Genomic DNA, 21,767 nt, shown 5'->3' on the forward strand with positions numbered 1-21,767 from the left:
TGCTTTTTCTGAGATGTACTGAGAGCATCGATTACGCGTAGGTCCTCAGAGACCCGAGACCTGGTGGCTTACTCAAGATGAGAGCTTCCCTCCCCCTCTCTTAAAAGGTGCAGGCAGTGCTCGGCCCTGCGTCATGATCCCTTGCACGGTGCCATGTGAGTGCCTCGTCTGCAGCATCTGACACGTGCGTGGCACTCCGTGGTGCATGTGCCCCCATCCCTCCACCCCCACAGACACCCGGACTGCCCCCAGCCCCGCCACACGGACGTGCTGCAGAGCACAGCCTCACACATGCCCCCCGCTCGGGCCTCGAACTCGGGGAGGATCGCGGCGCTGTGCCAGGGCTCGCAGGAACCGTTTTGTGACAGCCAGCTGTGCACGTCTCCCCAGCTCTGCGTTCAGTGACGTCGTGTTGGTGGCTGGATGGTGTGGTGGTGGCAGTGTTTGCACCAGACATTGGCAGTGGCAGTCACCACAAACCAGGACTGTGCGAGCGTGTGTGTGTGTCTATATGAGACAAATGGGGGGAGAGCCTGTTTCCAGCACGCGGCTGTGATGGGCCGTGTGAAGACTTAATTTGATTAAATCAAGTGCTTCCAGACTGGCATCCAGCATGGCCATCCACGCCTACATACCAATTCAAAAAACGTTTTTACCCTGTCTCCTCTTTTAAGGGGATATGTGAGATATATGAACAAGTATATGCATTAAAAAACAATGATAAAAAGAACAATGCCAGCATAATTTTAAGTCATGTATTAATCCATCCAATTTGCCCCTGGAATAATGGTGCAGGTTTCTAAAGATGTGTTTTGACTAGAATTCAGTTTCCTGTCCTGGCATCCTAGGACTCGTACAATTGCGCGGCACAGAAAACCCAACGTAAAGAATGAGCTCTTATCATTGAATTTCCCAGGATCAGCCTTCAGGCATAGCAGGATCCAGGCTCGCAAACAGCATCACCGGGACTCGCCACCCTCTGCCTTTGGGCTCTGCTCTTTGCTGTGTTCATTTGTTCCCAGGCAAGCTTTTCCCCACCTGCCACTCCCAGCTGTATGTACAAAGGCGAGGGTCTCTTTCTCAGCAATTCCAGGGAAAGTGTTGACATTTGAAACGCATTGGCCCAGCGTGGGTCACATGGCCACCCTCGAATCATCACTGTGCCCAGGAGTGTGGGACGCCCCGATTGGCCAGGCCCGGGGCAGGCCCCACCCCGGGGGCCAGAGTTAGGGTCCACTGCATGGACTGAGAATCGGGAGGGCCCTGGCCAAGGAAAGTGAGGTGCTGTCCCTGGGAGGGTGGGTGGTGGTTGGGCAGGTAAAATAAGCATCCTCTGAGCTTCTCGGGGGCGCTCGAGGCTGACCAGCACCCCTCTTGTTTGACTCCCGTGACCGCTGGCCCCTGCACTGTCTGATCTCCGCGGCTTCTATGCCCAGGCCGTCCTCTTCCTCCCTCTTCTGGTTCAGGCTCCCTCCAAAAACCCCATCCTGAATCTGTCACCGCTCCTTCCCGCAGAGACTGCATCCTGACCAGCGCTCACATACAGCACTTTCTGTGTGCATTCTCAGTCAGGGTGGAATCATTGTTGCCATTTTACAGATGAGCAAACTGAGGCTCTAAGGGGCATAAGGAACAGCTAATTGAGCAGAGACGCCTAAGTGCACACCAGAGTCCTTGCTTTTAACTGCCATAGACCCCTCCCCCTTCCCTGATCTCCGTGTGCCCCTGTCACCAGGGCCCTCTGGCTTTGAAATGCTGTCTGTGCCTTTCCCGGTGGCATCTGCACACAGCCAGCCGCCGGCCTTTGCTCCCACAGCCACGAGCCTCAGCTCGACTCGCCGACCTCCCCACTCGGTCCTTGCCCCAGGCTCTCTGTTGGTGTGCCCTAAACTGCCATCGCCCACAGGGAGCTAGCCGTGACCTTCTTCATAAGGCCCCCTCTGCATCTGCTGCAGCGTCACCTGACTCTCGCTGATCATTTCACAGTTCGGGGCGGGGCCAGGAGTCCAGGCACTGGGTAGCCGAGTCCCGTGCAAGCTGCGGCCAGAGTGTGCGAGGGCCCCGGCCGGGTTTGCATCTGAGGGCTGGGTCCACCTCCGAGCTCACGTGGCTGTTGGCAGAATTCATTTCCTCGCCGTCCCTCACGGTCGTCTCGCTGGTGTCTGCGGGAGGCTGCCTCGGGCCCTCGCCCAGTGGACGTCTCCCCGGATGGCCACTTGCTGTGTCAGCGTCAGCAAATGGTAGATTGTCTCTCGTGTGACTTGACCTCACACTTGTCATCTCCTTCCCCCATCACCACGGCTGTCTCTTGCTGGACGGACGCAAGCCGCGGGGCCTGCCCACACCGAGGGAGGAGACCACACAGGGGCATAGACACCAGGGGCCACCTGGGGAGTCTGCCCACCACACCCTCTGCTGGTTCTCTTTTCTTAGTGGCAAGATGGGACAGTGGCGTCAGAGAGACCGCTGTGTGGCTTTGGGCAAGACCTCAGTTTCCTCATCTGTAAAATAGGATAATACTGTCTGGCTCTTGGGGTTCTTGTAATGATTAAATAAACTCACATAGGTAGAGTTTAGAATTGCATAGGTAGAGTTTAGAATTGCATAGGGAGAGGCAGAATCGCTGCTGTATTTTAATTGCTCTTAGCACTACCCTTGGCATAGCTGTTAGTCTCATAAATAGTGACAGTCTCATGTTGCTATTTGCCAGGCCTGGGCAGGCTTAGCTACAGGTGACAAGGAAAAAAAAAAAAAAGTAAATTCAATAAGATAAACCTTTATTTGTCTCTCACGTAAAAAGAGCTCCGCAGTCCAGGTCCAGAAGGGCAGCTCTGATCATCAGAGACCCAGGTCCCTTCTATCTTGTTGCTCTGCCATCCTGTACCTCTTGCTCTAGTGTGGCTGCTTGAGCTCCAGCCATCACATCCGCACTACAACCAATAGGAAGGAGGAAGGGGGGAGAAATGTATCCCTTCCACTTAGGAACCCTTCGTAAAGGTGTCCCTGCCATACACTTCTGTTTATATCCTGTTGGCCAGAACTTAGTCATGTGGAAGAGCCAGCTAGCTGCCTAAGAGGCTGGGTAATACCGACTTTATTTGGGGGAAACCACAGAAAGCTAAGCATCCGTTTATCTGCTGTGGCAGACGGGGAAAGTGGGTATCGGGAAGCACGAACAGCCACAATAAAACCACCCACTGACCAAATGAGAGCGCCGGACTGGTAGGCCAGCATTTCTTCCCCTCTCTCCTACTCTGGTAGCAGGAGAGAAAATCAGCGGATTCACTGTGCTCGCAGGTGAGCTGTGACCTCAGGTGACATCTCACCTCAGCCAGGCGTGGCTGGTGCACCCCCAGGAGGTCAGCACCGTTCTGTGTTTACAGACCAGCCAGGCTGCGCTCTGAGCCCCGGCGCGGGAGTTTCCCCAGGGCTCGTCTGCAGGTAGCGAGGCCACTTCAGTGTGCCACTCGGGCCACAAAGACAGCCCAGTGAGCCCTTTTTAGTTCCCAGGCACTGTAAAACCTGGGGCTCGGGTGGTGGTGAGGGTGGGCCACCCAGCCCCGGCAGCGCCGCACACCCACGTGAGCGACACCCTCCCTCCTCGGCCGCGTGAGGCCCATGCTGCATTTTAATTGCTGCTGGTGGGAGGTGGGGCGCAGTCCCAACCTCTGCGCTGGGGACCTGGGCGTCTCGGGGGTGGGGGCGGCTGGCAGTGCTCCCCTCCCCGGCGCAAGCTCTCGGTCAAGGCGGTTCTTGCTTCATCGCCCAGGGTGAAAGAGCAGGGCAAGCCTGGGCTGCGTGCGGGCTCGGTGCGTCCCCCGAAACTCGTATGTTGAAGTCCTGCCCCCAGTTTCTCAGCAGGGGACCCTGTATTTGGAGACAGGGCCTTTAAATAGGCGATTAGGGGGAAATAAAGTCCCGTGGGTGGGCCCTCATCCAGCATGACTGGCGTCCTCATAAGAAGAGAAGATCGGGACGCAGACATGCAGGGGACACAGGGAGAAAGAAGGCGGCCGCAGGGGAAACCAGCCCTGCCAGCACCTTGATCTTGGACTTCCAGCTTATAGCACTGGGAAAAAATTAATTTCTGTTGTGTAAGCCACCCCAGCGGCCCCAGCAAACTAGTGCAGCTCTTCATCTCTCTCTCCCTCTCTGTCTGGCTGCCCCATTTTAACCTAAATTCCAGTTTTATGATTAAACATCCCATCATCGGTTATTTAAAACACGTGCAGATGAGTATCAGGGTTGCAGGGGAATGAGTGACTCACACAGGGGAAGTTGGTTTTTATGAAGGCAAAGTGACACTAAGGAAAACAAAGAATTTTACCTCCTGGCCACAGAGAATGAAATCGACCTAGGTAAGGGTGTCTGGCAGCCAGGGCATGGGGCAGGGGCCCTTCATGCCCAGCGCCATGACTGGGAGGCCCTGGGCGGCGGGGTCAGCCCTGTGCTGACTCTGGGGTCAGACACGTCTGTGTCCCTCTTTGCTGTCACTGTGTGACTCTGAGCAAGTTGCTTAACTTCTCTGAACTTCAAGCTCCTCATCTCCGAAATGGAGAGCTATTCTAGAGACTTTGTCATAGAGTTCTTGGGACATTTAAACATGATAATAAATAATAACTAATACATTAGAATATGATTATATTGAAGACATAATAATAAATTGCTAAATAAAATCAAATATATAATGAGCAAGTATAAAATATTTTACAAATAAAAACTAAAATGAAATAGAACAAATAAAATTAATAGTAATAATAAGAAATAATAGTAAATGCACGTAAAGCACCCGGGACAGTGTCTGGTACTTGATAAACAGGCGAATGTTCACTCTTATGGCTATGATTCCAAAGTGTCACAGTGGGAGAAAGAATCAGGTGTGACAAGTGACCTCCTAAAAAATAGAGGCAGGAAGGAGAGCAGGGGCTCTGGCTAAAATGCTTCAAGTACGAAACGCGGGTCCAAAGTGAAGCAGGGGTGAGGAGAGAAGGGGGTGCGGAGAGGGGGCTGGGCAGCCAGCTCAGTATCCAAAAGAGCTCTTAGCAGGTTTGGGAACCACGTCTATAGAGACGCCCTTGCTGTGGCTAAAAAAGAAAATGCCCAGATATGGGCAGGACGAACTTTCTCAAACCGAGCCCTAATCTCCAGCATCAGGCCGGTCTAATAAAAGCCTGGGAACAGAGAGGGCTTGCTTGTGCGGGACCCATCAGCCCGCGAGGGCTGTCCGCCTCCCCCGTGTACCTCTCCTTTGGGTTAAAAAGCCCTCATAAATCAACTTCAGCCTGTCTTGCCATGAGGACTTTGGAACTGTAGTTCTGAGCGCCTAGGAAGGTGGCGTGCCTGCTGACTCGAGCACGAGAATGTCTCCATCACGGTTGTTTTGTCACAGCAGAGTTACAACAAGTGCAGACTTGGCTCATCTGCAGAGTCCCGGGTTAAAATGCAAACCTGGGAGAGGAAGGCCAGGTCGCCAAGCCTCCCTCCAGCCCGGCCACAAGAGGAACGGGCGCAAAATCACCAAGAGATTGGTTTGGTCGGCATTCGGGAGCCAGGCGCAGTCACACCGGCTCCCGGGTAAGCAGTCTGTGTACCGGCAGGTGACGTAGCCAGGTGTGACCGGGAGTGTTGCCCGTGGGAGTTTCCTGGGCCTGCTGTAACAGTTGACCCCAAACCTGGGGGCTGAAAACAACACAGATTTGTTCGCTTGCAGTTCTGGAGGTCAGAAGTCCAAAGCCAGTTTTACGGGCTGACGTCAAGGTGTCGACAGGGCTGGTCCCTTTTGGCTTTTGGGGGTGCCACTTCCTCACGTCCCTCCAACTGCTCTTCCATGAGCACAGCCCTCCTGTGACCTTTCTGCTCCCTCTTGTTAAGGGCAATTGCAATTATTAAATTGGACCCACCTGGATAATCCGGGGTGATCTCCCCATCGCAAGATCCTTAACTTAATCACATCAGAAAAGGCACTTTTCTGCCATATAAGGTAACAGTCACAAGGGCCAGGGATTAGGACCTGGAGATCTTTGAGGACCGTGACTCAGCCTACCTCATGCCTGCTCCCAAACTCCAAGAAACAGGGCAGCACGTGGCAAGGCGCCCGGAGCTGGGCCCCGGGTTCCCGTCTGCCCCTGACTTGAACAGCCCTGAGCTAGTCCCAGGCCCCTCCCGGGCCTCTGTAAGGACGGATGGGTGCTCACCGGCCTCCGCAGGCCTGATTCGGGTGATTGGCACGCTCTGCCAGGCACAGGGCGAGGCCCTCAGCCTAGTAACTCACTGATCGTTCGGCTTTGTGGCCCCTGAAAACCACCACGCAGGCTCCTACCTCGGGGCCTTTGTCCTGCGGTTCCTTCCGCCTGGAATGTTCTTCCCTAGAGTCCATATGAGTCCCTCCCTCCCGTCCTTCAAATATTTGCTCAAATATCACTTTCTTGGTGACTTGTGTTCCCGACCACCAAGTTCAAGGTCATTGCCCCCAGCTTCACTGTTTCCTTCTAGCACGTATCAGTTTCTGCCCTTCCACAGAATTTACTCTGACAGGTGGGTGATCTGTGAGCTCTTTGGGGACGCGGCCTCTGTTTCAATGGTTTCTCTGTCCCCAGCACTTAGAGCAGGACTTGGTATGTGGTAGGTGCTCAGTTAATATGTGATTGAATAAATGAATAAATATCTTTAACTCAAAACTCTTGAGCATATAACTTAGAACACCCAGTGAGGCAGATTCCAGCCTAATTCCCTTTTTACAGATGAGAGAACTGAGCCTGGGCGAGGTGAGAACTATCTTGTCTGGATAATTCTCAAGTAACAGAGCTCGGATGCAGACCCGGCCCCTGGGCGGGAGCTCACCCCCTGCATGGGCTGGCGTGGCGACCCTTCCGCCCCTGATTTGATACGTTCTCATCCCTGCTTTCTTGCCACAATATGCCTCTTGGGCAGAGGAAACCGAATGAATCCAGCCGGTGTCCAAAACTGCCTGCTGTGCGAGGACAAATGCGATGTCCAGATGGCAGCTAGGTTCCCAGGAGCCTGGCGTGCAGCCAGCGACACTGACCAGAAGCAGCGACCAGGGCAGACGCAGCCTCTCCCCTCTCCTTCCAGCTCCCAGACCCCAGGGCTGAGCCTCAGAAGTCGTCTGCCCAGCTCCTAGGGACAGGAATTCTGCCCTGCCAGGGTTGAGTTACTCAAGGTTGGCTAGAAGGCTGGCTTTCTGCTGCCCTGTGGGTGGGGACAGCCTAAACAAGGCAGGCTTTGTGGCCAGGGCCGCCACTTTCTCAGCTGAGACTCTGGGCAGGCTTCTCAACCTCTCTGTGCCCCAGTGTATCCTTGATAAAATCTACAAAGGCAGGGGTAACGGCACCTCCCTTATAGGATTGTTGGAGGAGTAAATGAGCTCAGTTGTGCAAAGCACCTAGTGTGTGCCCTGACTGTGTGCCGGGGCCCGGGCTGGCGGGTGGTCAGCGCCTGTGCTCGGCCTTGTTTGCCGGAGGTGGGGTGGGGGTGGGGCTCCATCCCCAGAGACACGATGGCAGGGGCCTGGAGAAGGTTCCAGATGTCAGACTCACGTTGGGCTGACGGTGACAGGAATCTGGCTGCTGCTCTGTGTCCCCGAGTGCTGTCCTGGCAGAGGAAGGCACCAAGATGTCACATTGCCAGCCACCTGCTTAGAGAAAGACACTATGTCTCGAGCGCCTCCAGACAGGATGTGTGGTTTATTAACTTGCTCCTTCTGTTTACGGCCCCTGGTTCTTCAGAATCAATTGTCCTCCTTAATTTCACCAGCACTGAAATGGATTAGCAAGGAGCCTGGTGGTGTTAGGTCTTACAAAACTCACCGACATCTTGCATTTGGAGCAGGGGAGGGAAGCTGCCTCTTTTCTCTGCAAGCCGCAGTATGTTCTGGAAGTTGCCCACTTTTCCATCTCTGTGGGATTCCTCAGGCTGAACCCACTCCTTGGAACACCCTGATCTCCTCCTACCCCCAGACTGCACCCATAGGCAGTTTACATACACAGCGAGGCCCTGCAGAGCTGCACGCGTGTCGTCCCGCTCCCCACACTCCTCAGACTGAATCTGTCACTCATTTGTAGGCTCTTCGTACCTGCCCCGTTTTAGCAGCACTACTCTATGTTTGAAAGCATAGCTTTGAGAGCCAGACATACCTTACTCCTGCCTCGTACTAGCTGTGTGACCTTGGATAAGTTAATTCACCTCCCTGAACCTCTTTATAGATAAGTAGCCTCATCTAGGAACTAGAACTAATAACTATTAAAGGGTTATGCATGGAAAGAGCTGCACGGAGTCCACACGTAAAACACGTTTGCTCTTTCTCTGATGTTGAGTTGACTTCCCTGCCATTCAGAAGAACCACCCGTCTTCCGGCTGGATCGTGTCATAAAAGTCTGTGTGTCCCCAAAGCCCCTGGCACGCAGTAGGAGCCCAGGAAGTGTCGGAATCAGAATCTTCAAAAAAGCCACTTTAAAAGAAGCACTCTCCTATTTCTGCAGAACCTGCAGGCCTCGCCCGGGGAGTGGCCCCCGGGGACTCAGCCAGCACGGCCGTGCAAGGCACAGAGGGTGGACTTCAGAGTCGGCTGGATTTGATTGTCAGCCCCGCCTGCCACCGAGCAGCTGCGTGCCCTGGGCCACATCACTTACTTACCCTGTCTGAGACTCAGAGATGGGGCAGCTGGCCATTGCTCGAAGGGCGAGCGTGAGGATGCGGCGAGCCTAGAAAGGGGCCTGATTCGAGCTGAGTGTCAGCTGCCACCGCCGGGACTGCTGTTTCAGTCATGGGTGCTGCGATGGCCCTGCCTCGCAGATTACTTAACGCCCTTTCTTTTCTTTCCCGGCAGCCTCCTTCCCCCTCCTCTCCCTTATGTCTCACTTGCACGTTGCTTTTTGTTTCTCCCGAGCCCACACTCTGAAAGATCCCTGGCTGCTTGGTTGAAACAGGAACCTGACACCCTTTGACCTTGGTCCGTGGGGAGGTGGCCTGCAGCTCCCTCCCAGGCGGGACAGGGGCAGCTGAGCGGTGGCTCAGAGCCTTTCCTCCCACCCCCCACCGCATGGGACTAGAACTTGGTGACAAAAGTGATTGTGGGCTGAAACTTGGCCCAGAGAGCCCCACTGAATTCTTCCTTTGTGGTGTGAATGTAGCACAGGCTGGTTCCTTGCACGCTGAGCAGGGCACCCCTCTCCCAGTTACGCAGCTTGACTGGAGGAGCTCGGTGCAGGGAGAATGGTCAAGGAGCCTCTTTGTCGTGGGGGCTGGTCGCACTGCCAGACCCCTCCCATCGGCAAGACCTCCTTCCACTGGCCGGGCGCCTCTGCAACCGTCCTTCCCCGGGCTGCAGCACGTGGCTCAGCAGCCACAGCGGGTCTAGATGAGAGCCCCCATTTCCAAACTGTTCCGCAGAGTTTCTGATTCAACAGGAAGAGGTGAGGGAAGCCTCGGCCATCAGTGCCGGGGCCCTTGGCCCCGTTTCGGCCAGAGCAGCTCTGCTTGCAATTGTTTTCCATTTCATTTCAGTCATGTGTTTACATTCAAGTTCATGGAGACTCAGTACAAGTGGGGACTAGCAGCGATGACCCCACTCGGGTCTCAGCCAGGTGGAACGTTCTGATGTCCGGAGCGGGGACTGTGTCCCGCAGGGCACAGCCCCTCCCTGCTGGCTCCGCTGGGGCAGGGACATGCCTGCCGGTGAAGACAGCCCCTGCCCGGGCTGGAGGGGTGAGGCTCAGGCTCCCCGGCTCACTTCTGCCTGGGAAGGCCAAGGATCCACTGGAACCTCAGACCCACCAGGGAATACTCACACCCACCTTCCCGGGTCACGATGGAAATCACATTTATTCTGGGCGCCTTTCCCGTGTCACCAGCAAATCATTTGCATACGGATGTGAGATTTGGGCACCTGGCAGTTAGCTCTCACCAATCTTCCCTCCGGTGCCAACCTCGGACTCGGAATTTCCCCTCGTTGATATGAGACACTCTTTTCAGCTTTCCAGTTTGCCAGATACTCATTTGTTGATTCCATGAGTATTTATTAAGTACCTGTTAAGTTCCTGGCACGCTGTGCTGGGCACGGGGCAAACAGAAGTGAGCAAGGCAGGCAAGAACCCTCTTGCAGAGAGTCGAGCCTCCAGTGAGGCAGTCAGGGAGCCAACAAGAAAACAAAAATGAGATTACCGTGGACTGTGATGTAGGCAACTAAGCAGGGGGCTCAAGAGAGAAACTGAGGGAGGGAGAGGGCATTGTACCCAGGGTGGCCAGAGAACTTGCTGGGGAGGTGGCATTTGAGCAGAGAGACAGAGGTACTAAAGAATTAGCTGAACAAAAGAGATAGGTGGAAGAGGGTTTTCAAGGAAGAGGAACAGCAAGTGCAAAGGCCCTGTGGCAGGAAGTGCTCGGCACAAGCCACCGAGGGTGAATAGCCAGGAGGTAAGCGACGAGAGACAGGAGCCCAATCCAGTCAGGCAGGGTTTGAAGGCCGTGGCAAAGGAGATTGGGTTTCATGCTAAGAGCAATGACAGAGATATTAATGGGCTTTTGCAAATTCTAATTACAAAATATTTCAGCCAATCAAAAGAGTCCGTATAAGGCTGGGCTTGGTGTCTCACACCTGTAATCTTAACACTCGGGAGGGCCAGGTGGGCCGAGGTGGGCCAGGTCAGGAGTTTGAAACCAGCCTGAGCAAGAGTGAGATCCCATCTCTACTAAAAATAGAAAGAAATTAATTGGCCAACTAAAAATATACAGAAAAAATTAGCCGGGCATGGTGGTGCATGCCTGTAGTCCCAGCTACTCAAGGGCTGAGGCAGAAGGATCGCTTGAGCCCAGGAGTTTGAAGTTGCTGTGAGCTAGGCTGACGCCATGGCACTCTAGCCTGGGCAACAGTGTCTCAAAAAAAAAAAAAAAAAAAAAAAAAGAGTCTATATGAGATATATGTGAATTTTAGGAATAGTATAAGTAAACACCCATGCACCCCTCACTGTTCCCCTCCCCAGTACCATTCCTCATTCCCCTGGGAGGTAGCTATTTTCCCGAATTTTAGTGGCTAATCTTTGCATTTCTCCCTAATTATTACAAAAATAGAGCAACATATATTGTTTGGTTTGGGACTTCATTTCGATGGGCTCATGCTGTGCGTGTTCTCCTGCTGTGTAGTACTCCTAGGGTGACACTGTCGTGGCTTATCCTTTCTTCTGGGACATGACGCCAACTGACTTTCTAATGTTGAACCAACCCTGCATTCTTGGGACAGCGTCAACTTGACTGTGATGTATTATCTTTTTTTTAAAAAAAAAAAAAACATCATTGGGTTCCATGTGCTGATATTTTGTTTAGGGTGTTTCCTTCTGGGCTAGCGCATCAGACTGGCCTGTCGTTATTCTTTCTTGCCTTGTCCTTTTGTGGTTTGGGCTTCAGGGTTCTACATCCCCATTAAATGATCTGGGAGTGCCTCCTCTTGTGTTCTCTGGAGCACTTGGTCTGAGATGGATGAAACCATAGGAGAGTTTGATAAATGTTAGCTGCCATATTGTCATCCTTCTGCAACCCACATATTTTTGTACAGAATTTTGGCTTCTTGTGGTGCCATTTGTCTTACACATATACCTACCCAACTCCCACCCTTTCCTGCCAAAATATAAACAAAACACATGCCTCCCCCATGTGTAGCTCAAATTGAAATGCTCACAGCTTGCTTAGAAGGGTGCATGTCTGTGGTTTTTCATAGGTAGGTTCTCAATTCAAGATTTTAGCATGAAAAGTTGTTTTCAGGCCTCCCCTGGGTCTCCCCAGGTAACAACAAGTCGGCACCTCTGTAACCAGTTAACAGTCTTTCCTAAAAACCCAGATAAAGGGTCACTCACTTCTCTCTTAGGGCCTCCTCGAACATGGGCAATGATGGGTGCAACCCTGGGGTCTAGAGGTGAGTTTGGCCAAGCTGGGGCCCAGGCTGCCCATCGAGGCCGTTTTAGGGACATGTTGGAAGCTGTGTGGTCCAAATCCTCTACGCACAAAATTAGCTTCTTTCCATATTTTTGGAAGGGAAAGAACACAGTGCTAAATATAACGTGGGTGCCGTCCAGGGTCAACAAGCCAGAAGCAGGCTCCACAGCTGGCTGGCGGCGCTGCGGGGAGCTGGGTTTCACAGACCCCGTGAGCCCACCAGGATCCCGGGCTCCAGACAGGATCTGACGAGCACGTTCCAGCTACCACTGGACACGCAACCCTGCCGTGAACCCAGAAAGCAAAAACCTTTATTATATGAAAGCAGCACATGGACATTTCTGTGTTCTCATTCTTACTCTCCCAGTAAGAAAATCAAAATCACTGTTAATCCCACCACACAGAGAAAAATAACTGTAAGCATCAAGGTATTTGTAATTGGAGTGATTTGAAACTTAATGTGATACATTAAATAGTGTTTCTCACCCTTTTCCCCCATCTCACCCCACTAAGGAGTCATTAGAGACATTGTTTTCGGAATACACTCTGCCTCCATGAAATTGTCATGCCAAAGATACACTGTGTCCCTGCGTATAGAGCCATAGACCATGGTAATATCCAAGATTTTTTTCCACCCCATCCCCAAGAATGACTGTTTGCCCGCTTGTGGGTGATCTTTTCCCATTGAGAATACGGGGTTTGCATAATATCAAATAACAAACTTTTCTGTCGGTAAGAATTTTACCGTGTGCTGGTCACATACTGTTCTAGGTGCTTTATGTAAATTTCCTGGCTTACTTATCACAACTCACTTATAAGGTGGATATTGGAGAGTTTTTGTCTCCATTTTATAGTTGTGGAAACTGAGGCACAGAGAGATAAAGTAACTCAAGGTCACACGGCCAGGCAGGAACAGAGTGAGGACCTAAGCCCAGGCAGCCTGGTCCCAGGTTCACTCCCAGTCGCTCAGCTGTGCTGTCTTGCAGTAATACATTCTGATCGTGAAAGTGCAAAACAGAGAAGGAGAGAGAGTAACGGGTACACTTGCAAAGCTTCCTTCATCCCCAGAAGCCATCCTGGGCATCAGTTTAGAATATGACCTCCCCTGGGATTTCTACATGCGTGTGTGTATATATAAAAATATATTGTCTCTTTTTTATTTTAACATAAATATGATCATCAGACTTTTTTCCTAGGTATACATCTGTGTATAGAGAATTTTTTTGAAAATTAGAATCACACTGAACGTGCAGTTGTTTTAACCTTGTTTGACTTTAAAACGTATCATTCCTTAGCTGGTCGGAGACCATAATTTAGTAAGTGGGTGCACCATAGTTTATTTAACCAGATTTGGATTATTGCCTATTGAAGTAGTTTCTAGCCTTTTCACTGCTATAAAGCCATGATGAATATCTTTATACATAATTCTTAGAAGTTGGAATTACAGAGCTGAAGGGTATAAACAGTTTTGAAACTTTTCGTTCATAAATGCCAAAATTTGCCATCTGAAAAAAATTGTATGAAATTGCCTATCCCAACACCATAACCCACACCAGGGATTATCTCGTGTTTTTAATCATTATCATCAGGCCAAAAAAGGTATTGATCCTGATGTTTTTATCTCTGCCTGTGACTCTCATCTGGGGCCTGCCTTTCCCACGTGCGGTGGACGGCAAAGCTTGAGCTGAGACGAATCAGAGCAGGCAGGGAGGGGGTTCAAGTGCCCAAACCACCGGCCTGGGAAACACGCCCTCAGGGTAGCAGGGACAAGGCCTGCCTGTCGGGCACTAAGCAGGTGCCCGGGACGTGCATTTTTCATCACTCCTGCTTCCAGGAGTGATGAAAAATGTGCACATCCCTCCCCTCCAAGTCTGAGCTTGTCTCAGATCCGTTTGGTGGAACCGATGCATTCCTAAGTCCCTCCTTGGCTGACCATGAGTGACACTGTGAGGCACAAATACCCTGTGTATGGTACTATTCCCAACTGGTCCTACCACAGCTATTTGCAGTGGGATCCCTATTCCGTGCCCTGCACACCACATGCATGCATGCATGCACATACATGTTCATAGCCCCGTTCACATGCATGCACATATATGCTAGTGTGTATGCACATGTGTGCATAAACATGAATGTGCATGTGCATGCATGCCCCCGTACACATGCATGCATACGTGCATATGTACATGCACATGCAGTGCTGTGCATTTCTGAGTGCAAGTCCAATTATGCCAGTGGACTCCTCTCCCAGGCTTTTGTATGCCCTCCAGCCCCGAGTTAGAACACCCTGCTGTCTAATCCTGCAATTCCTGTTACTGTCTTCCCACTTTATCATTACTCCTTATGGATTGTTATCTTGCTGTCCCGGAAGGCCCACTAATCCTTAACTTGCTCACCCGTGTTTCTCCAGAGCCTGGCAGGCCGCTTAGCAGGTAGTTAGATGCACAAGAAATATTTGTTGAGTGAGAAAAAGAAGGAACAGGCTTCAAACTGATAAAGGATGTTGTCCCAAATATTTTTAGAGTATCTTTTAACAAAGTGGCCAGTTTCAGATTAAGCCCAAGGTTTGACAAGAAAATATCTCTGCAGCATCAGATTTCAAGCAGCCCGGTTAGCCGTCCTTTTAGAAGGATCGGAAAGAATGCAGAATTGAAAACAGGACCTTGCCCATCTAAACATCTATAAAGTCTTACTGTTTTGCAAAAGTTCCTGTCACAGGAATAACTTACTGGGCAGTGGTTTAGCAAGGGGCATGGCTTATTCCTCCTCCTTGCTCCCTGGAAATTTCTAACCTAAACCCTTCAGGTGACTTTCTTCTCTGGCCCCCTCTCGACTAAGTGGTTATAGAATCCCAGGAGCTCCTCCCCTGGCAAGAGGGTCTTGGTCCAGCTGAGCAGAGGAGCGAAGAGGAAAAATGTGCAGGCGCTGCCCCCTTCAAGAAAAGGAAAAGTCGATGTGGCTGAGGAGCAGCTTGTCTTGCTGAGTGGCTTCAGTTGGCCTGTTTCATTTCCTTCGGTGTCGATTCCGCAATTTTTGAGTCCCTGCTATGTGCCAGGCTCAGAGATGATGAACATGTGGTCACGGAAGAGAGAGACTTGTCACTGTAGTTATTGGGGCCCTTTGGAAGCACGTGGAAGGGGCGAGTCTGAGCTGGGGTGGTCCGGGAACTGCAGAAGTTCTGCAGGGGCGTGTGGAGAAGGGCAGGGGGAGGTGGAGAGGGAGAGGCAGGGTCCAGGGAAAGGCAGCCTTGAGCATCAGCCTAAGGGCTGGACTTTCTCCTGCGGGAAATGGGGAGCCATTGAGGGTGGCCACCAGATCGCCGTGGGCTGTTCGCACTGGGTGGGACATACCACTGGCTGATGGCGGGTCCCCAGGCAGGTCTGCCACTACTGTCAATTGTGGCTCTTTCACCCGTCACTCACTCTTCTTCTTCTTGTCTGCACTGAAAGCTGAGACGTGACTGCGCTTCATTAAATTCCACAAAGTGTTTTAACGGCCTGAGCTCCGACCTCTCCAGCCTCCTGCAGGGAAAGGTCTGGCTCTTCCTTTTGGGGGGCGGGGAAGGGGGTGGGCGGGCCGGGCTCACGCATGGAGCCGCACCAAGACATCTGGAACGCATCAGACGCGAGGCCGGACCAGAGCCAGGGCTGCTGCTGCTTAACTCCTGGAAGATCGGGGCCACCCGCTCCCCGGAGCATCTTAAATCCGAACTGACTTTTCTTTCTGCTCTTTCTGCTTTCAGACCTCCCAGCCGCCGCCGTCCGCCCAGGATGCCTCACGCTGGCCCGGGACCCTCCCTCGCCAGGCCGGCCGATGTGTTCTTAGTGTGGCGCTAGAGATTCTGTCGCGTGCGTTGAAGGGGTTTCTGCTGCTGCTGTTGCTTTTCATTTATTTACTTCCCTTCTCCGGACGGGGCCGCGCCCGCCTCCCGCTGCCATGATGGCCCAGTCGAAGGCCAACGGCTCGCACTACGCGCTGACCGCCATCGGCCTGGGGATGCTGGTCCTGGGCGTCATCATGGCCATGTGGAACCTGGTCCCCGGGTTCAGCGGCGCGGAAAAGCCGGCCGCTCAGGGCAACAAGACCGACGTCGGCAGCGGCATCCTCAAGAGCAAGACCTTCTCCGTGGCCTACGTGCTGGTGGGGGCGGGGGTCATGCTGCTGCTGCTGTCCATCTGCCTGAGCATCCGGGACAAGAGGAAGCAGCGGCGAGGCGAGGAGATGGTGCACGGCCCCCAGCCGCCGGGCGCCGGGCCGCACCCCCAGGAGGAGGACAGGTGAGGACCGGCGGGCCACCTCCCGCCCCAGCACACACTCACACCCTTTGACGGTGAAAAGGTTTTAGTCTGCAAAGCTTTACCTTCCCATTTTTTCCCCCATTAAGACTCCATAAACAGTTTGTCATTTTACAAATAACTTTATACTTCTCTAACCGGTTTCCCGAATAATGAGGTACGAATTGGTCCCAGGTGTACTAAGACTTTGACACCCATGAAGAAACTGAACAGGGTCTGGGGTGGCCAGAGCCTCCACGCTGGATGCTTGGCCGTTCACCCCCGTGTGCTGTGTGAGCTTCGATTGGGAAAGTTTGCAAAGCAGTATTCTAGTTGACCAAAAATGCCTCAAACAACTTTAAAAGATAAGTGATAAATTGGGGACCATGTGGTAAAGGTTGATATACTTATTATAAAAAGAGCCTTTCCAGATGAATATGAAAGATGAAGGCTGGGCACAGTGGCTCACACCTATAATCCTAGTACTTTGGGAGGCCAAGGCAGGAGGATCGCTTGAGACTGGGAGTTCAAGACCAGCTGGAGACCCCCATCTCTACAAAAAATACAAATATTAGCTGGGTGTAGTGGCTTATGCCTTGTAATCCTAACTACTCGGGAGGCTGAGGCAGGAGCATCACTTGAGCCCAGGAGTTTGAAGTTGCAGTGAGTTATGATGATGCCACACCACTCTAGCTTGGGCAACAGGGCAAGACTCTTCTCAAAAGAAACAGATGAACATACCATTAGGAAAATGGACAAAGGTTAGGAATGAGCAGTTCATAGCTGTTCAACCAGTAGATGGTCAATCTCATTAGTCATGAAATTTAAATAAAATTATTATTATTATTTGCCTACCATATTCACCAAGACAGCTCGTGATATTGAAGAGTTGTAGGGAAGATGGGTTGCTGATGGAGCGTGACTGACATAACCTTTCTGAAGAGTTTCACAATAAGGGGTAGAATTGAAGATGTGTGCATTGAGTCTATTCCTAAGAGTCTGTCCTAGGGAGACAGTCACACAAGTGTGCAAAGGAGTTTGCACCAGTATGTTTATCACATCATTTTAGATACTTTTAGAATAGGAAAAACTTAGAAACAACCTATTTATCCATCCATCAAGTAAAATGATGACATATCCATCCCATGGAGTCCTACGCAGCCATTGTTGAAATATACTTGTCAATGTGGGACCATATCCACAAAATTGACAAAAGGAGGTTATAACACAGCATTTTTGGTAAAGTTATAATCGCGTCAGATGCCGTGGCTGTAGGATGAGAGAGGGATTGGAAAGGTATACACCAGAATGCCACCAGTGTAATCCCAGGTGGAAGGATTTGGAATGTTTTTGTTTTCTTCATTAGGTTTTTCTGTGTTGTTTGAATTTTCTACAAGCATTTCTTATCTTAAGCAGGAGGAGAGTTGTTTTTATTTTGAAAAAAATTAAACTCATTTTCTGATAATGAAAGATAATACATGCCCTATTAGGGCTTTCCGGAGAAACAGAACCAGTGGGGTAATATATTTAAAAGGAGATTTATCATGAGGAATTGGCTCATAGGATTATGGAAACGGAAGAGTCCCATGATCTGCCGTCTGCAGACTGGAGACCCAGGAAAGCGAGTGGTATGATTGGTCCAAGTCCAAGGGCTCGACTGAGAACCAGGGCGGGCCATGGTATAAATCCCCATCTGAGGGCAGGAGAAGACGAGATGGGACGTCCCAGCTCAAGCAGGGAGGCAAGAAAAAAGGGTCTAGTTCATGCGTCCTCAAACTACGGCCGCGGGCCACATGCCGCCCGCCTGGGACATTTATCCAGCCCACTGCCTGTCCTGCTTAGCAGCTGACTCGTCCCGGGCCCACAGTGCACACTCTCCAACGGTCTGAGGGTCAGTGAACTGGCCCCCTGTTTAAACAGTTTGAGGACCCCTGGTCTAGTTCCTCTTTCCTCCAACTTTTGGTCTATTCAGCCTTCCACTCCTGGGCTCAAGCGATCCTCCTGCCTCAGCCTCCCGAGTAGCTGGGGCTACAGGCACCAGCCACCACGCCCACATTGGATTGGAGAGCCCTCCCCCCCACATGGGGAGGGAGCCTGCTTTACTGAGTCCACCAAGTCAGATGCTAAACTCTTCTGGAAACATCCTCACAGACACATCCAGAAACAATGCTCAGCTGGGCAACCCTGGGGTCAGTCAAATTGATCCATAAAATTAGCCATCACACATGCTTATTCTAGAAAACTTGGGAAATATAGATAAGAACAAAGAAGGAAAATCAGTCCCCCATAATTACCCAGCCTAGCCAATGAGCACACAGGAGTTCACCCCTACAGGAAGGTGAAAGGGACAGTGAGGTCGGCCATGGCCACCCCATGGGTAGGATGCTGGAAAATGACTCCCTATAAATGTGTAAAAACCATCCTTTTTGGTTTTCTCTTTCAATAGTCAAATGAGAATAAGGCTGAGGACCTGATCTTTTCGAGTTTTGGGATGAACTTGGAAGATAAAATTACAGGATAATTTGAGATACGTAGAAATGTTATGTTTCAGATATTCCTTCTCTGCCTGGGGATGACCATTTTGCTTGAAGTTGCTATTTCGTACATTTGTGTGTTGCCTTTGGCCAAAGGACCCAGCTGGGCAATGAAATAGCCCACGTGGCATGTCATTAAGTGGGGAAGGGTTAAGGCAAAGGAAGTTTAACACCCGGATAATACAGTGTAGTGGTTCAGAGTGTGCTGTTCACTTCCTGCCTTCCCATTTCCTCAAGGTCTGACCACATCACTTCACCTTGATGTATCAGTTTCCCCATCCATAAAATGGGTGTAATAATAGTACTTAGCTCATAGCGCCATTAGGAATATGAAATTAGTTCACATGTGTTAAAGCAGCGGTCCCTAACCTTTTTGGCAACAGGGTCCAGTTTCATGGAACACAGTTTTTCCACGGATCCCAGGGGAGGAGGGGGAGGATGGTTTGGGGATGATTCAAGCACATTACGTTATTACATCTGCAGTCACTCCCCAGCGCTAGCGTCACCGCCTCAGTTCCACCTCGGATCATCAGGCATTGGATTCTCATAAGGAGCTGCAACCTAGCTCCCTCGCATGCGCAGTTTACTGTAGGGCTCACGCTCGTATGAGAATCCAATGCGGCTGCTCATCTGACAGGAGGCGGAGCTCAGGCGGTGATGCGAGTGGCGGGGAGCAGCTGTACACACAGATGAAGCTTTGCTTGCTCGCCTCCTGCTGTGCAGCCCGGTTCCTAACAGGCCACGCAGGGACCGGCACTGACCAGTGTGTGCCCCAGGGGTCGGGGACCGCAGTGTTAAAGTACTCAGAGGAGTGCCCGGCTCGTAGCAAACAGTGGAGTGTTAGCTTTTATTACTTCGAGGATCCGTTCATTGTTCACAAGGCGGTGTGTGTGGACCCAGTGCCAGCGCGGGATTTGGAGTCCACCTCTTAGCGATTGTAGACGACTCAAGTGCATGCTAACACTCTCCTTGTCTGTGTTTGTCATCTTGCAGCCAGGAGGAGGAGGAGGAGGAGGAGGAGGCCGCCTCAAGGTACTATGTCCCCAGCTACGAGGAAGTGATGAACACAAACTACTCAGGGGCGAGGGTGGTGGACCAGAACCCGAGGTTGAGCATCTCTCTCCCCTCCTACGAGTCGTTGACGGGGCTGGACGAGATGACCCCCACCAGGGCTGACCTGGAGACCAGCCCGGGGAATCCGCCCGACAGGCAGAACTCTAAGTTGGCCAAACGCCTGAAACCGCTGAAAGTTCGAAGGATTAAATCCGAAAAGCTTCACCTCAAAGACTTTAGGATCAACCTCCCGGACAAAAACATCCCCCCTCCTTCCATTGAGCCTCTGACGCCTCCGCCACAGTACGACGACGTGCAGAAGGCCCCCGACACCCGGCCACCTGACTGAGCGGCCCCTCTCGAGCCGTGTTCCCTCCTGTCTCTCTCGCCCTCCCCACCAACAGACCGTAACCAAGCCCTCAGCCACGGCTGAGCGCAGGGGCCAGCTGTGCACTTAGCAGTTTGGACGGGGGGTGGCGTTCTCTGTGTCAGGAGTGACTCTGGTGTCCCACGGAGCCTCGTGTAGCAGGTGCCGCCGAAAGAGGTGCGGCCTTGGAACCCGTGAGCCTGTGGGCCACGTCAAGGGTGCAGCACAGGCACCTTCCTCATCATCCTCATCCTCTTTCCTCAACTCTGCACCGTGGGCGACACACTCCTCTTTCCAGCTAGGAAAGGACCCCTAGCGACCGGCTTAGATTGTGGTTGTTTCGTTTTGCTTCCACTAGGACTGTTTTGTTTCAAAAAGAAAACAAGTTTGTGTTTGCTTCCTTCACTGGAGTCCTGAACTGAGGGCAGGACATAGGACTGAGCTTTGTAGAAAAGACCGGAGCTGTTTTGTGAATCGAGCGGTGAGGCCGAGGCAGTGGCTCTCTCCGAAGCCCCTGTCGCCAGCAGTTCTTTGAGGGCCTAAGGCCTGATGAGCTTCAGCATGCGATGCGTAAGATGACAGTCTTCAGCGGTCACTTTACTAGTCTCTACCGTGTAACAGCAAAAAAAAAAAAAAAAAAAATGTAGGAAATGTTCTGTTCCTTCTGAAATGCCTAGCGACAGAGTTTTTATAATAAAATATTTTGTATGTAATACATTTGGGTGCTGAATTACTTTATCAGCTTTTCCAATACTGACTTTCTTAGGGGAAAATATCAGTAATAAAAGCTAATATGTACTGAACACTTGCTACCTGCCAAGTGCTGTGCTAAGCCTTTCATGCATGTTCTCCCATTTAGCCTGGACTCAGTTCTGCAGGTTGGTTCACAGAGGCTTTAGGTTAATGAAAGCACCCCATGTCACACCGCTAGCAAGTGGCAGAGCTGGGATTTGAGCCCACGGCATCTGGCTCCAAGGCCTGAGTTCTTAAAACACTCTATTGTGAAGCTCAGTATAAAGGGCTTTTCTAGACTTGGAATGAGGACTTGCACTCCCGAGATTGGAGGCTGTCCCCATCAACCCATGTACCCAGTAGAAAGTTCTGGTTGTTTAAACAGCAGCCTTCTAGGTATCCTTCCCGCATCCCTCTCCTGAGAACTGACCTGGAGGGAGCTTGGCACAGCCTGTCATCTGCCCCCAGGACTGACTGTGAGCATGTGGGGAGGGTGAGCACATCCTCCCAAAGGGAGAAAGCGACCCCCTGCGCAGCCCAGGAAAGCGGGGCAACCAGTGAGAAGAGCCCAGGCCATCGCAGACTGCCGAGGAAGGACAAGGGAGGGGAATGGAGACCTCTGGGGTCAAGGCCTTGACTGTGGAGTAGGTGGCTGGGAAGACAGACCCAAGTCAAGAAGAAGCCTTCCTGGTGTTGGTGAGCATGGAGTGGGCCTGCCGGGAGTCTGTTGGCCTGGAGCCTGGTTGGAAGAGTAATTCTCAGGCTCTGATGTTTCCTAACAAGCTCCTATGGAGAGGGAAGGGATGGCAGTTGGAAGGGAAATCACCTTGTCTCAGGATTGGCAGTGGTGCCTAAAGTTCCAAA

At 51.7% G+C, this 21,767-nt stretch overlaps 1 protein-coding gene across 4 annotated transcripts in view; it reads left to right on the forward strand.

Annotated features, from left to right (window-relative positions):
• The window catches only part of TMEM51 (transmembrane protein 51), a 49,852-nt gene extending 28,966 nt beyond the window's left edge, over positions 1-20,886 (forward strand). For 2 of the 4 annotated variants that reach the window (XM_012763036.3, XM_075994238.1), the window contains exons 2-3: positions 15,686-16,220; positions 19,745-20,886. In XM_012763036.3, coding sequence (XP_012618490.1) covers positions 15,880-16,220; positions 19,745-20,153 — 750 coding nt within the window. In that variant the 5' untranslated portion in view covers positions 15,686-15,879 and the 3' untranslated portion in view covers positions 20,154-20,886. Of the gene's footprint in view, positions 1-15,241; positions 15,477-15,685; positions 16,221-19,744 lie in introns of those variants that run through there. The other 2 variants (XM_075994242.1, XM_075994249.1) reach the window with 2 other exon arrangements.
• Positions 20,887-21,767: the final 881 nt, after the last annotated feature.

This window comes from Microcebus murinus, chromosome 2 (assembly GCF_040939455.1).
Source record: "Microcebus murinus isolate Inina chromosome 2, M.murinus_Inina_mat1.0, whole genome shotgun sequence".
In the NCBI taxonomy this organism is placed as follows: domain Eukaryota; kingdom Metazoa; phylum Chordata; class Mammalia; order Primates; family Cheirogaleidae; genus Microcebus; species Microcebus murinus.